The sequence below is a fragment of the Rattus norvegicus genome, chromosome 18 (assembly GCF_021556685.1).
Source record: "Rattus norvegicus strain SHRSP/BbbUtx chromosome 18, alternate assembly SHRSP_T2T, whole genome shotgun sequence".
Classification (NCBI taxonomy): domain Eukaryota; kingdom Metazoa; phylum Chordata; class Mammalia; order Rodentia; family Muridae; genus Rattus; species Rattus norvegicus.
Window position 1 is genome coordinate 6093994 of NC_141551.1, and position 15430 is coordinate 6109423.

The window sequence follows — 15430 nt, forward strand, 5'->3', positions numbered from 1 at the left end:
ACTATTCTCAACCATAAAAGGACTTCTAGGGAAATCACCATCCCTGACCTCAAGCAGTATTACAAAGCAATAGTGATAAAAACTGTATGATATTGGTACAGAGACAGGCAGGTAGATCAGTGGAACAGAATTGAAGACGCAGAAATGAACCCACACACCTATGGTCACTAGATCTTTGACAAAGGAGCCAAAACCATCCAACGGGGGGAAAAAAAGACAGCATTTTCAACAAATGGTGCTGGTTCAACTAGTAGTCAGCATGTAGAAGAATGCAAATTGACCCATTCTTATCTCCTTGTACAAAGCTCAAGTCCAAGTGGATCAAGGACCTCCAGATAAAACCAAATACACTCAAACTAATAGAAGATAAAGTGGGGAAGAATCTCAAACACATGGGCACAGGGAAAATTTTTCCTGAGAACACCAATGGCTTATGCTTTAAGATCAAGAACTGACAAATGGGACCTTATAAAATTGCAAAGCTTCTGTAAGGCAAATGACACTGTTAACAGAACAAAAAGGCAACCAATAGATTGGGAAAAGATCTTTACCAATGATACATCCAATAGAGGGCTAATATCCAATATATACAAGGAACTCAAGAAACTAGAACCTGGCGGTTCCTTAGAAAATTGGACATAGTGCTGTCTGAGGACCCAGCTATACCTCTCCTGGGCATATTCCCAAAAGATGCTCCAACATATAAAAGGACACACGTGCTCCACTATGTTCATAGCAGCCTTATTTATAAAAGCCAGAAGCTGGAAACAACCCAGATGTTCCTCAATAGAGAAATTAATACAGAAATGTGATATATTTCCACAATGGTGTACTAATCAGCTATTAGAAACAATGACTTCATGAAATTCATAGGCAAATGGATAGGACTAGAAAATATCATCCTGAGTGAGGTAACCCAGTCACAAAAAACCACACATGGTATGCACTCACTGATAAGTGGATATTAGCCCAAAAGCTCGGAATATCCATGATACATCTCACAGACCTTATGAAGTTCAAGAATAGCTAAGTGTGGATGCTTCGGTCCTACTAAGAAGGGGAAACAAAATAATCATGGGAGGTAGAAGATGGTGGGAAGGGTTTGGGAGGAAGAGAGGAGGGGGAGGGTAAAAGGAAGGGCATGATCAGGTCTGGGAGGAGACAGGAGTGATGTATAGAGAGCCAGGAATTTGAACCGAGGTCTTTAGCAATGGGGGATTGGGATCTGGGGGTAGCTACCAGACAGTCCCAGATGCCAGGAAAGCAAGTGGCTCCCAGGACTCAACAGGGATGTCATTAGCTTAATCCCCAACAAATGGCAGGGAGAACCTGTAAAGAACATATCCAGAGGTTAGGCATGGCCTTCCCTTGGAGGATAGGGTCATCCACTCATCTCCAAATTTTTAACCCAGAATTGCTCGTTTAAAGGTAACACGGGGACAAAGTATGGAGCAGAGACTGAAGAAAAGGCCATCCAGAGACTGCCCCACATGAGGGATCCATCACTTATGCAGACACTAAATCCAGACCCTATTGCTTATGCCAAGAAGTGCATGCTGACAGGAGCCTGATATAGCTGTATCCTGAGAGGCTCTTCCAGAACATGACAAATACAGAGGCAGATGCTCACAGCCAACCATTGGACTAAGCACTGGGACCACAATGGGGGAGTTAGGGGAAGGACTGAAGGAGCAGAAGGAGTTTGCATGGCTCCAGCTGCATATATCGCCTAGGATGGCCTTATCTGGCATCAGTGGGAGGACAGACCCTTGGTCTTGTGAAGGCTCAATGCCCCAGTGTAGGTTAATGCCGGGGTGGGGTGGGGGGTGGAAGTGTGTGGGTGGGTGGGGGAGCACCCTCATAGAAGCAGGGGGAGGGGTGGGAGGTTTGCGGAGGGGAAACCGGGAAAGGGGCTAACATTTGAAATGTAAATAAAGAAAATATCCAATAAAAGTAAATAAAATAGATCATATAACAGGAGGCAAAGTAAATCTTTAAATACCGGGAGATTATTTGACCAAAATGAAAAAAGCATAAATAATAGTAGAAGCTTGGGTATGTACATATTCGTGAGCTTGAAAACCATGATGAATGAGCCATAGAAGGAATAAAAAGGAAATGAGAAGGAAGTGGAAATGAAAACAATATGCCAGGACACAGGCAGAGCAGTGAGCACTGTTAAGAGTTTATAGCTACAAATGTCTATATTGAAGAGTCAGATCTGAAATTAATAACTTAATGATGGATGTTAGAGCCTCGGAAAGGCTCTAACAAAATCAGCAGAGAGGCAGAAAGAATTAAGATCAGAGCAGAAATTAATAAAATATGTTTTTAGGGTTTGGGGATTTAGCTCAGTGGTAGAGCGCTTAAGGCCCTGGGTTCAGTCCCCAGCTCTGAAAAAAAAAAAAAAAAGAAAAAAACAAAACAAAACAAAAAATTTGGGTTTTTTTTGTTTTTTTTGTTTTTTGGTTTTTTGGTTTTTTTTTTTTTTTTTTTTGGTTCTTTTTTTCGGAGCTGGGGACCGAACCCAGGGGCCTTGCGCTTCCTAGGTAAGCGCTCTACCACTGAGCTAAATCCCCAGCCCCCAAAAATATGTTTTTAAAGGCAGACAATCAAAGAGCAAATCAAAGAATTGGATCCAACCTAACTGAAAGAGAGAGGTCTGGGCTGTAACTCCATTGGTAAAGTGCCTGCCGCACATTGATGAATGCCTGAGTTGGATTCCCTGCCCCGCATGAGCAGGCCTCTGGAAGTTCAGATCTTGAAAGAGATGCAAGGATCAGGAAGTTAAGATCATCTACAGCTACTGCCAGTGATTTTTGAGATCCAACATGGATAATATGATACCTTTCCTTTTCAGTGAAGAAACAGGATAGATTATTTACTTTCCTATTGCTCTATAAAATACTACGACCAAAGCAACTTATGGAAAAAAGTATTTATTTTAGCTTACAGTTCCAGAAAAATAAAAGCCCATCAAAATAGGAAGGCATAACAACAATTGACAGGCATAGTAACAGGAAACAGTACGCATCTTCAAATCATAAGCATAAAGCATAGAGAATAAACCAGAAGTGGGACCTAGTGACACACTTCCTCTAGCAATGGCGCACCTTCTAAACCTCTTCAAATAGTGTGACCACTGGAGACCCAGAGTTGAAATACCCAAGCCTTGGGGAACATTCCTCATTCAACTCACAGAGGAGGATCAGGCATGAAGAATATGTTCAGTGTACATTAAATACTTGTGTGCAAATGTCTAAATTCATAAAATTGGAAATAAAACAGGCATGACAGTGAAATTCAGAAAACTGTTATGATTATTAGAGACTCAATATTCCATTAGATTAGAAAATCCTAAACGTGATTATATATGACTGACCAAAATTAAATCATGAGGATAATATAACCAGATCTGTAATACAGCAAGATTGAAACAGTAATAAAAATTCTCCTGACAAAGGTTCAGGCCTAGATTGATCTTGCTGCTCACCTCTAGACCACTAAAGACAAACTAACATCACTGTTTCTCAAGCTATTCCATAAATTAGAAAAGCAAGGAATGCTTCCAAACTCTATTTACAAAGTCAGTATTACTCTGTTACTAAATAAGATAAGCGATCTCACAAAGGGAAATTACAAGCCATTCTTTCTGATGAAGATAGATACAAAGTTTCTTAATAAAATACTTGAAACTCAAGTCAAGAACACATCAGGAATTTTATTCATCACAGTCATTTGACTTAGATTCTGATAGGGTTCACATGAACAGAGCAATAAATGTAATACAGTGGACTCTCATCCAAGTACTAACCAGGGGTGACTTTGCTTAGCTTTTGACATAAATGGTTTCAGGCCAGTGCATTGCGAACCATGGAAGCCACAATAATGTCCAGCTTGGTAAGACATTCTCACTGATGCCATCCATAGTGGCACAAACTTCACGGGAGCAACCAACCATATTCTGACTATTTACTGCCTGCTCTAAACACTGAGGTCTAGTCTTGGCCCCATAATCTAGGCCAAGAACCTGTAGCTACTTAGGTCTTGGTCCTACGGGAGAAATTATTGTTATTATTTTGATAAATGGACATATTAGATTAATACAGATACCCACAATGGCTAAGTATCTATACTGTGAGGTGCTGAGCCCTAAGTGGGACCTCGACATCACATACCCTCTTCCCAAGGCTCAGAAATTGTTGTGGAAGAGGTGGAGGAAAGAGTGTTAGAGCCGGAGGTGGTCAATGACTGCAAGTAAACTGTTTTATGGAAATAACAAGGCACTGACACATATTAACTCAACAGTGGTTATGACAGCAGGCAGAAACCTATGTGAGCTCAAGCTAGACAAAATCCCAGCATGGAGAGGGACCAAGAGCACAAAGTCGTTCCTAGCAAAGGTTGATTGGCAATTGATGGCTTCCGGGAAAGAGTACGTCAGTTTTCTTTGAGGCCCCTGATAGGTCAGCCGTGCTCTAGGGGCGGGGATGACCAGACGTGAACAAATTGGACTCCAGTGGTTTGAGAAAAGAAGACACAAAGTTGCGTGGATAGGCAAGCTAATCTGGGAGAAGTTGGAGGAGAGGTGATGGTCAAAATGCATTATTTGAAGTTCTCAAAGACCTAATACTAAGTGAGAAAAATGGGAAAAAATGGACTCAAAGACAAAAAACACATGATTATTTTATCAGTAGATACAGAAAAGGCTTTTAACAAAATTCAGTATCTCGTGGTGATAAAAGCTCAGAAGAGACTAGGAATAGAAGGAACATATGTGAACTATATATGGCAAACCTGGGGGCCAGAATTGTATTAAATGGGGAGCAGTTCAAATCAGGAACAATACGAACGTATTTGCTTTATTTACTTTTATCCAATACACAGTGCTTCAGGTCTTAGCTAGGGTGGAAAGATAGAAGAATGACACAAACGTGAGACAAGCAAGAGAAGAAGTCAAATACCCCTATTTGCTCACAGTTGAAAGATGCAGTCCCTCGGGGTGGGGACGTCTCAGTGAGGAACTCGGGCCAGATGAGCACATTGCACCCACATTCAAAAGGCAGAGACCAGGTCTGGATGACTGCAGGGAAAGGTGCTTGCTGTTGAGCCCGATACCCTGCGTGCTGCCCCCAGGAACCAAGTGGTTGTAAGAGAGAATTGAGCTCCCAAAATTGTCCTCTGACTGAACCAGACACCGGCCATTTCACCTAGATCAGCTGGAAGTCGGCTTGCTGTTGGGAACCCACCTGGCATGTTCATGTGGATGCTGTGTTCCTTCTCATAGAGCAAGGTTCTTTCCCAAAGAGGAGGCATCTCCCAGCCCCAGCCTACCTTGTCAGGATTGGTTCTGCCACTGAAAGGCATCTGCTTGGATCACCAGCCTCTCCTTTCATTCACCCTAAAGTTGTTGTGTATTTAGGTGTGGTTTTCATGCACCACTGATTGTGTTTTCTTCTTGAGGCTGGGGACTGAGTATCTAGTCTTCCAGCACCTGCACAGCCTACTTTCTAGATGGCTCCTTTTCCATTTTATTAATTAAGAGAAACCCTTTAACTCTTTGAAACATGTTAGAGTAATTAGCCAGTTTTGACTTTAAATTTACTTTTACAAAAAATGTCTTTATAGGTTGGAATTCGAGGAACTAATATAGTTGTGCTCGGAGTAGAAAAAAAGTCAGTGGCCAAGCTTCAAGATGAAAGGACTGTGAGGAAAATCTGCGCCCTCGATGACCATGTCTGCATGGCCTTCGCAGGTGCGTACTGGTGCTCAGTGGTACCTATGATACTTTCCTGTAGGAGGCCAGTAACACAGCTACCCTGGTGCTACACTTTTGCTTCATTTACTTAAGTACAAAGTATCACCTATACTTAAAGCCCAGGGCTCTGTAGACTGGGAGTTTTAAAATAATGAACTTCGACAGTAAAGCATCCATGTGAAAGATGGACTTCTCCTTACTGTGCTTTATAGAACTTATAACTTATAGGATTTATAGAATTTTAAAAGATTTTTATTTACCTTTATTTGTATTATATGTATATATGTGTGGGTTTCTGCATGTAAGTGCAGATGCCTGCAGAGGCCAGAAGAGGGCGTCAGATACTCCTCAGCTGGAGTTGTGAGCTGCGTGGTGTGGACGCAGGTAACTGACCTTGACTTAAATCTGACTTAATTGGTGAGCCATCCCTCCAACTCCAGTTTGAGAAGGGTGAGAGGGAGGGAGGAAGGAGGGAGGGAGGGACGGAGAGAGGGTAGCATAATGCCTTCATTGTGGGAGACAAAGACAATATTTTGAACTACCATTCTTCAAAATATATCAAATTGGTGTACCTTTGATTATATGTGTTAGAACATTTGATTTTAAATGTTGGCTTGAGTCTCATAAACAAATATTCAATGAATTTGATTCAGTATATGTGTTGGTTTAGATGAGAATGGCCCCACTGGGCTGACATATCTGGATGCTTGGTCACCAGGGAGTGGCACTACTTGGGGATTAGGATCTGTGGCCTTGTTGGAGGAAGTGTGTCACTGAGAATGGCCTTTAGGGTTTCAGATGCTCAAGCCAGGTCCTGTGTCCCACTCCCCCTGCTGCCTGTGGATCCGGGTATAGACCTCTCAGGTACTTCTCCACACTGAGTCTGCCTACATGCTGCCATCCAGTCATGATGGTAATCCACAGCCTCTGAAGCTGTAGGCAAGCCCCCTTTATAAGACTTCTGTGGTCATGGTGTCTCTTCTCAGCAACAGAGTACTGACTAAGACAGTACAGAGTTTCCAAATATCTCTGAGATTACTTTAAATATATCATGTTACATTGTTCTATGTATTTATATGAAGTTGCATTCTCAGCATTGATTGTTATAAAATCAAAGTATTGATCAACTCTGAAAAAGACAGAAGCTGCTCAATGACCAACTGTACCAATTATTCAGCCATTAACTGTGTGAAAATAAACAACTATCAATAGTATGCAAATTTATTTTCTTTTTTTTTCTTTTTTTGGTTTTTTGGTTTTTTGTTTTTTTTGTTTTTTTGTTTTTTGTTTTTTTTTTTTTGAGCTGGGGATCGAACCCAGGGCCTTGTGCTTGCTAGGCAAGCGCTTTACCACTGAGCCAAATCCTCAACCCCAATTTATTTTCTTTTAATGATACAATTGCATGTATACCAAACAATTATTTTCACAAAATATTTGGTTTGTGTACTTGTTTTATATATCTATACATCTATACATGTAAAAGTTTCTCTGGTCCAAAGGAGTCATGAGTGTGCAAAGTTTTAAGAAGCCCTATGCCCGACAGACACTTGGCCTTTGTCTACCCTCAAACCCAAAATTGCGTTGGGGGTGGGGGTGTGTATAGAGCTTGCTCGCGTGTCTACGGCTGGGCATGCACAGGGAAGCCAGAGGTGGTTTAGGATAGCTTCCTTTATTGCTTTTCTACTGGATCTTTTCTGGAGGTCTTTAATCTCAGCACTCAGGAAGCAGAGGCTTCTCTGTGGGTAGAGGTCATCCTGGTCTAGTGGGCTCCAGGGCCGCCAGGGCTCTGGGGACCAGGTGTGTCCGCTTCCTCCAGCACTAGGGTCACAGCATGGCTGCCTGTGCTGGCTTACGTGGGTGTGTGGGGGGCTAACCTTAGGCGACAGGTACCCTGCAGCTGAATCATTTCCTGTCCTGTAGTATTTTGTAAATTTTATAATTAAAGAGTCAAATGAAGTTTCTAAGAAACACAAAGGAGTCTTTTACACTTACCCTCAGGGATACCATTTTTAAAACCATTTGCGTAAGCCAATATAAACTGGCCGAGATTTCAGCAGCTCTCTACGCATCTGTATACATGCGATGTTTGTAATGAGAAGTGGTGTGGTATGAGAATGTCCCGCCTTTGTTAACAGCTCAGCCGCTAAAAGATATTTGAGCCATTTCCAGTTTTCGTCCATTACAAGTGAAGTATGGACGTTTAAGTACAAGAGTCTCTGGGAACAGAGGTTTCACTTCTCTGCAGAAGATCTGTTGAGCAGTTTGGGTGTACTTAGCCCACACGTAGATTCACGCTGTTCCCACTGTATTCATGGCACAACTGTTCTGTCAGCTCAACATAACTCATGCCAGTCCCTTCCCCTTCTCTGACCAGACGCCCACTGGTCAAGTCTGCTTCTATAATTTTGTTATTTTTGAATCTTCTCTGATTCACATGTGGAACCTTTGCTGGCGACCCTTGTTCATTTGGTGCAAGTCCTCTGCAGCTCCCCCTGGCGGCTGGAGGTGTTAGCAGCAGCTTTTCCCTTCATCATTGTGGCCTGTTGAATGGGCCACTGTTGTTAACAGGCTGCCTGCTTATCTTTGGGCCATTCTAGTTTTTGCTTTTTACAGGAAAAGTGTGAATATCTTGGGGTAGGAGTTTTTGGGAATATGTAGTTTTATTTCTGTGGAATAGATACCATACAATTGCCGGCTTGTGGGGTAATACATCTTTAGTGTTTTTTCAGTGCCAGATTGTAAAGTGGCTGTGTTGTTTACGTCGCTACTGTCACAGCACTTGGTTTTGTAGTGACTTTTTTTTTATCATTCTTTTAAATATGCACAATGTGTTTATTTATTTATTTATTTATTTTTACACGACAGATTTATTTTCTTTTATTGGATTTTTTAATTTACATTTCAAATGTTATCCAATTCTCTGGTTTCCCATCCATAAACCCCTTACTCCATCCCTCCAACCCCCTTCTTCTAAGAAGGTTTTCCCCCACCCAACCACTCACCTCTTCCCACTTACCCACCCTGACATTTCCCTACACTGGGGAGGCAGGGGCACGTTCAGACTTGGCAGACAAAGGGCTTCTCCTCCCACTGGTGCCCAACAAGGCCATCCTCTGCTACATATGCAGCTGGAACCATGCGTCTGTCCATGAGTACTCTTTGGGTAGTGGTTTAGTCCCTGGGAGCTCTGGTTGCTTGGCATTGTTGTTCTTATGGGGGTTGTAAGCCACTTCAGCTCCTTCAATTCTTTCTCTAACTCCTCCAATGGGAACCTGTTCTCAGTTCAATGGTTGGCTGTGAGCATCTGCCTCTGTATTTGCCATGCTCTAGCAGAGCCTCTCAGGCTCCTGTCAGCATGCATTTATTGGCATCAGCGATATTGTCTGGGTTTGGTGGCTGTGTGTATATGGGCTGGATTCCCAGGTGGGGCAGGCTCTGAATGGCCATTCCTTCAGTCTCTGCTCCAAACTTTGTCCCCATATTTCCTGCTATGGATACTTTTGATCTACTTCTAAGAAGGATTGAAGCATCAGCACTTTGGTTGTCCTTCTTGAGCTTCATGTGGTTGGTGGATTGTATCTTGGGTAATTTGAGCTTTTGGGCTAATATCTACTTATCAGTGACTGCATGCCATGTGTGTTTTCCTGTGATTGGGTTAGCTCACTCAGGATGGTATTTTCTAGTTCCATCCATTTGCCTATGAATTTCACAAAGTCATTGTTTTTGATAGCTGAGTAATATTCCATTGTGTAGATGTACCACATTTTCTGTATCCATTCCTCTGTTGAAGGCATCTGGGTTCTTTCCAGCTCCTGGCTATTATAAATAAGGCTGCTATGATCATAGTGGACCATGTGTCTTTGTTGTATGTTGGGGCATCTTTTGGGTATATGCCCAAGAGAGGTATAGCTGGGTCCTCAGGTAGTACTGCATCCAATTTTCTGAGGAATCTCCAGACTGATTTCCAAAATGGTTGTACCAGTCTGCAATCCCACCAACAATGGAGGAGTGTTCCTCTTTCTCCACATCCTCGCCAGCATTCGCTGTCACCTGAGTTTTTGATCTTACCCATTCTGACTGGTGTGAGGTGAAATCTCAGGGTTGTTTTGATTTGCGTTTCCCTGATGACTAAGGATGTTGAACATTTCTTCAGGTGCTTTTCAGCCATTCGATATTCCTCAGTTGAGAATTCTTTGTTTAGCTCTGTACCCCATTTTTATTAGGGTTAGTTAATTTTCTGGAGTCTAACTTCTTGCATTCTTTGTATATATTGGATATTAGCCCTCTATCAAATGGAGGATAGGTAAAAATATTTCCTCAATCTATTGGTTACCTTTTTGTCCTATTAACAGTGTCATTTGCCTTACAGAAGCTTTGCAATTTTTTGAGGTCCCATTTGTCAATTCTTGATTGTAGAGCATAAGCCATTGGTGATCTGGTCAGGAAAATTTTCCCTGTCCATGTGTTTGAGATTCTTCCCCACTTTCTCTTCTATTAGTTTGAGTGTATCTGGTTTGATGTGGAGGTTCTTGATCCATTTGGACTTGAGCTTTGTACAAGGAGATAAGAATGGGTCAATTTGGGGCTGGGGATTTAGCTCAGTGGTAGAGCGCTTACCTAGGAAGCGCAAGGCCCTGGGTTCGGTCCCCAGCTCCGAAAAAAAGAACCAAAAAAAAAAAAAAAAGAATGGGTCAATTTGCATTCTTCTACATGCTGACTACCAATTGAGCCAGCACCATTTGTTGAAAATGCTGTCTTTTTTCCCCCCCATTGGATGGTTTTGGCTCCTTTGTCAAAGATCTAGTGACCATAGATGTGTGGGTTCATTTCTAGGTCTTCAATTTTATTCCATTGATCTATCTGCCTGTCTCTGTACGACTAGCATACAGTTTTTAGCACGATTGTTCTGTAATACTGCTTGAACTCAGGGATGGTGATTTCCCCCAGAAGTTCTTTTATGGTTGAGCATAGTTTTCACTATCCTGGGTTCTTTATTATTCCAAATGATTTTTACAAATTGATCTTTCTACCTCTATGAAGAATTGAGTTGGAATTTTGATGGGGATTGCATTGAATCTCCAGATTGCTTTGAGCAAGATGGCCATTTTTCACAATATTAATCCTGCCAATATGTGAGCGTGGGAGGTCTTTCCATCTTCTGAGATCTTCTTCAATTTCTTTCTTCAGAGACTTGAAGTTCTTGTCCTACAGATCTTTCACTTGCTTGGTTAGAGTCACACTAAGGCATTTTATGTTATTTGTAGCTGTTGTGAAGGGTGTCATTTCCCTAATTTCTTTCTCAGCTTGTTTATCCTTTGAGTAGAGGAAGGCTACAGATTTATTTGAGTTAATTTTATATCCAGTCACTTTGCTGAAGTTGTTTATGAGACTTAGTAGTTCTCTGATGTAACTTTTGGGGTCACTTAAGTGTACTACCTTATCATCTGCAAATAGTGATATTTTTACTTCTTCCTTTCCAATTTATATCCCTTTAACCGCCTTTTGCCGTCTGATTTCTCTGACCAGGACTTTGAGTACTATGTTGAATAGGTAGGGAAAGAGTAGGCAGCCTTGTCTATTTCCTAATTTTAGTAGGATTGCTTCAAGTTTCTCTCCATTTCGTTTGATGTTGGTTACTGGTTTGCTGTATATGGCTTTTACTATGTTTATGGGCCTTGAATTCCTGATCTTCCCAAGACTTTTATCATGAAGGGGTGTTGAATTTTGTCAAATGCTTTCTCAGCATCTAATGAGATGTTCATGTGTTTTTTTTCTTTGAGTTTGTTTATACGGTGGATTTCGCTGACAGATTTTTGTATATTGAACCATCCCTGCATCCCTAGGATGAAGCCTATTTGATCATGATGACTAATTGTTTTTGATGTGTTCTTGGGTTCTATTTGCGAGTATTTTATTGAATTTTTTGCATAGATATTCATAAGGGAAATTAGTTTGAAGTTCTCTTTCTTTGTATGGTTTAGATATAAGAATAATTGTGAATTCATAGAACAAATTGGGTAGTGTTCCTTCTGTTTCTATTTTGTGGAATAGTCTGTATAGTATTGGTATTAGGTCTTCTATGAAGGTCCGATAGAATTCTGCACTAAACACATCTAGTCCTGGGCTTTTTTGGTTGGGAGAATTTTAATAACTGCTTCTATTTCTTTAGGAGTTATGGGACTGTTTAGATGGTTTAACTGATCCTGATTTAAATTTGGTACCTTGTATCTGTCCATTTCATCTAGATTTTCCAGTTTTGTTGACTATAGGCTTTCGTAATAGGATTTGATGATTTTCTGAATTTCCTTAGATTTTGTTGTTATGTCTCCCTTTTCATTTCTGATTTTGTTAACTTGGATTCTCTCTCAGTGCCCCCTGGTTAGTCTGGCTAAGGGTTTATCTGTCTTTTTGATTTTCTCAAAGAACCAGCTCCTGGTTTTGTTCATTCTTTGTATAGTTTTTTGTTTTTGTTTTGTTTTTTTTTTATTTTTGTTTTTATTTTGCTTATACTTGGTTGATTTCAGCCCTGTTATTATTTCCTGCTGTTTATTCCTCTTGGGTGTACTTGCTCCTTTTTGTTTTAGAACTTTTGAGTGTGCTGTCAAGCTGTTAATGCATGCTCTCTCTAGTTTGTTTTTGGAGGTACTCAGATCTGTTTTACTCTTAGCACTGCTTTCATTGTATCTCCTAAGTTTGGGTATGCTGTTCCTTCATTTAAAAAGTATTTAATTTCATTCTTTATTTCTTCCCTGACCAAGTTATCATTAACTAGAGTGTCGTTCAACTTCCTTGTGTATGTGGGTTTTCTGTCGTTATTGTTGTTATTGAAGACCAGTCTTAGTGCGTGGTGATCAGATAGGATGCATGGGATTATTTCAATTTTCTTGTATCTGTTGAGGCCTGTTTTGTGACTGTTTGTATGGTCAATTTAGGAGAAGGTTCCATGAAGTGCTAAGAAGAAGGAATATCCTTTTGTTTTAGGATGAAATGTTCTATAAATATCTGTTAAATACATTTGGTTCATAACTTCTGTTAGTTTCTCCATGTCTCTGTTTATTTTCTGTTTCCATGATCTGTCCATTGATGAGAGTGGGGTGTTGAAGTCTCCCACTATTATTGTATGAGGTACAATGTGTATTTTGAGCTTTAATAAGGTTTCTTTTATGAATGTAGGTGTCCTTGCTTTTGAAACATAGATATTCAGGATTGAGAATTCATCTTGGTGAATTTTTCCTTTGATGAATATGAAGTGTCTTTCCTTCTTTTTTGATAACTTTTCATTGAAAGTCAATTTTATTCGATATTAGAATGGCTACTCCCACTTGTTTCATTTGCTTGGAAAATTGTTTTCCAGCCTTTTATGCTGACGTAGCATCTGTCTTTGTCACTGAGGTGTGTTTCCTGTAGGCAGGGAAATACTGGGTCCTCTTTCAATATCTAGTCTGTTAGTCTATGTCTTTTTATTGGGGAATTGAGTCCATTGATGTTAAGAGATACTAAGGAACAATGATTGTTGTTTCCTGTTATTTTTGTTGTTAGGGGTGGAATTACTGTTTGTGTGGCTCTCTTCTTTTGGGTTTGTTGCAAGAAGATTACTTTTTTGCTTTTCCTAGTGTGTAGTTTCCCTCCTTTAGTTGGAGTTTTCCATCTATTATCCTTTGTAGGGCTGGATTTGTGGATAGATATTGTGTACATTTGGTTTTGTCATGGAATAACTTGGTTTCTCCATCTATGTTGAGAGTTTGCTGGATATATTAGCCTGTTCTCTTAGTGTCTGTATGACATCTGCCCAGGATTTTCTGGGTTTCATAGTCTCTGGTGAGAATTCTGGTGTAATTCTAATAGGTCTGCCTTTATATGTTACTTGACCTTTTTCCCTTACTGCTTTTAACATTCTTTCTTTCTTTTGTGCATTTGGTGTTTTGACTATTATGGGATGGGAGGAGTTTCTTTTCTTGTCCAATCTATTTGGAGTTCTGTAGACTTCTTGTATGTTTATGGGCATCTTTTTCTTTAGGTTAGGGAAGTTTTCTTCTATAATTTTGTTGAAGATATTTACTGGTCCTTTAAGTTGGTAATCTTAGCTCTCTTCTATATCTTTTATCCTTAGGTTTGGCCTTCGCATTGTGTCCTGGATTTCCTGGATGTTTTGGGTTAGGAGCTTTTTGTGTTTTACATTTTCTTTGATGATTGAGTCAACGTTTTCTATGGTATCTTCTGCCCCTGAGATTCTCTCTTCTCTGTCTTGTATTCTGTTGGCAATGCTTGTGTCTATGACTCCTGATCTCTTTCCTATGTTTTTGGGTTGTTTTTTTTATCTCCAGGAAATGTTTCTATTTCCATTTTAGATCCTGGATGGTTTTGTTCAATTCCTTTACCTGTTTGTTTGTGTTTTCCTGTAATTCTTTAAGGGATTTTTGTGTTTTTTTAAGGGCTTTTACTTGTTTACCTGTGTTGTCTGGTATATTTTTCTTAAAGTCCTCTATCATCATCATGACATGTTATTTTAAATCTAAATCTTGCTTTTCCTGTGTGTTGGGATATCCAGTATTTTGCTTTGGTGGGAGAACTGGGCTCTGATGACAACAAGTAGTCTTGGTTTCTGTTTTTTAGATTCCTGTGCTTGCCTCTCACCCTCTGGTTGTCTATGGTGTTAGCTGGTCTTGCTGTCTCTGACAGTGGCTTGACCCTCCTTTAAGCCTGCTTGTTATCACTCCTTGAGACTGGCTTTCTCCCAGCAGTATCTGGGTACAGAGAGCTGTGGGCCAGCTCTGGGCATAGGCAGAGACCAGAAGGATCCTGTTCCTGACTGCTCCTAGGTTTCTGTGTCCAGAGGGTTCTAGGCGTGTTCCTCTTATGTCAGGAATATGAGCAAAAGTGGTAATCTCCCCTGAATTCTCAGGATTGTCTGCATCTATGAAAGTCCAGCTCTCTCTCCTGAATGGGATTTGGGTACAGAGAGCTTTGGGACTGGATCAGCTTCAGGCACAGGCAGAAACTGAAAGTTGTTTTTTTTAAAGATTTATTTATTTATCATATATAAGTACACTGTAGCTGTCTTCAGACACACCAGACGGGGCATCAGATCTCATTACAGGTGGTCGTGAGCCACCATGTGGTTGCTGGGATTTGAACTCAGAACCTCTGGAAGATTAGTCAGTGCTCTTAACGACTGAGCCATCTCTCCAGCCCTATGCACAATTTCTGATTGTGGCTTAAACTTCTATTTACCCAAGAATGATAGTATTGAGCATATTTTCTTGTGCATATTTGCCCTTTCTATAGATTAATACATGCTGCTGCATCCTGCACGGCTTGTCACCTTAACCTGATCAATGGTAGCAAGGGTACGAAGAAAGAAGACCCACAGACATATGTACAGAATAGCTGGGGTCAGGTGGGCTGTGTGCCTAAGCCACACTGACTGCTTCAGCAACCTGGAACCTCAGCATGTGTGGTACAGACAGAGCACAGGGATGAGAGCTGGTCTTGGTGGGGCGTGTCTATAGGGCAAAAGTCTCAAGCTGTGAATATCTGGAGGAAGTGCAGTTGTTAGCCCTGCACACAATGGCCAATTGTTCCTAAACACTGCCACTTGAATACACTGTCAATATTTGTACTTGGACCAGAGGAAGGCTTTGCCATCAATCTGACCCTGACCCTAGAGGACGG

General features: G+C 40.8%; 1 protein-coding gene across 1 annotated transcript in view; it reads left to right on the plus strand.

The window, feature by feature from the left end:
- The window catches only part of Psma8 (proteasome 20S subunit alpha 8), a 64450-nt gene that overhangs the window by 11531 nt on the left and 37489 nt on the right, over positions 1 to 15430 (plus strand). The window contains 1 exon segment of the mRNA NM_001108884.3: positions 5629 to 5755. Coding sequence (NP_001102354.1) covers positions 5629 to 5755 — 127 coding nt within the window.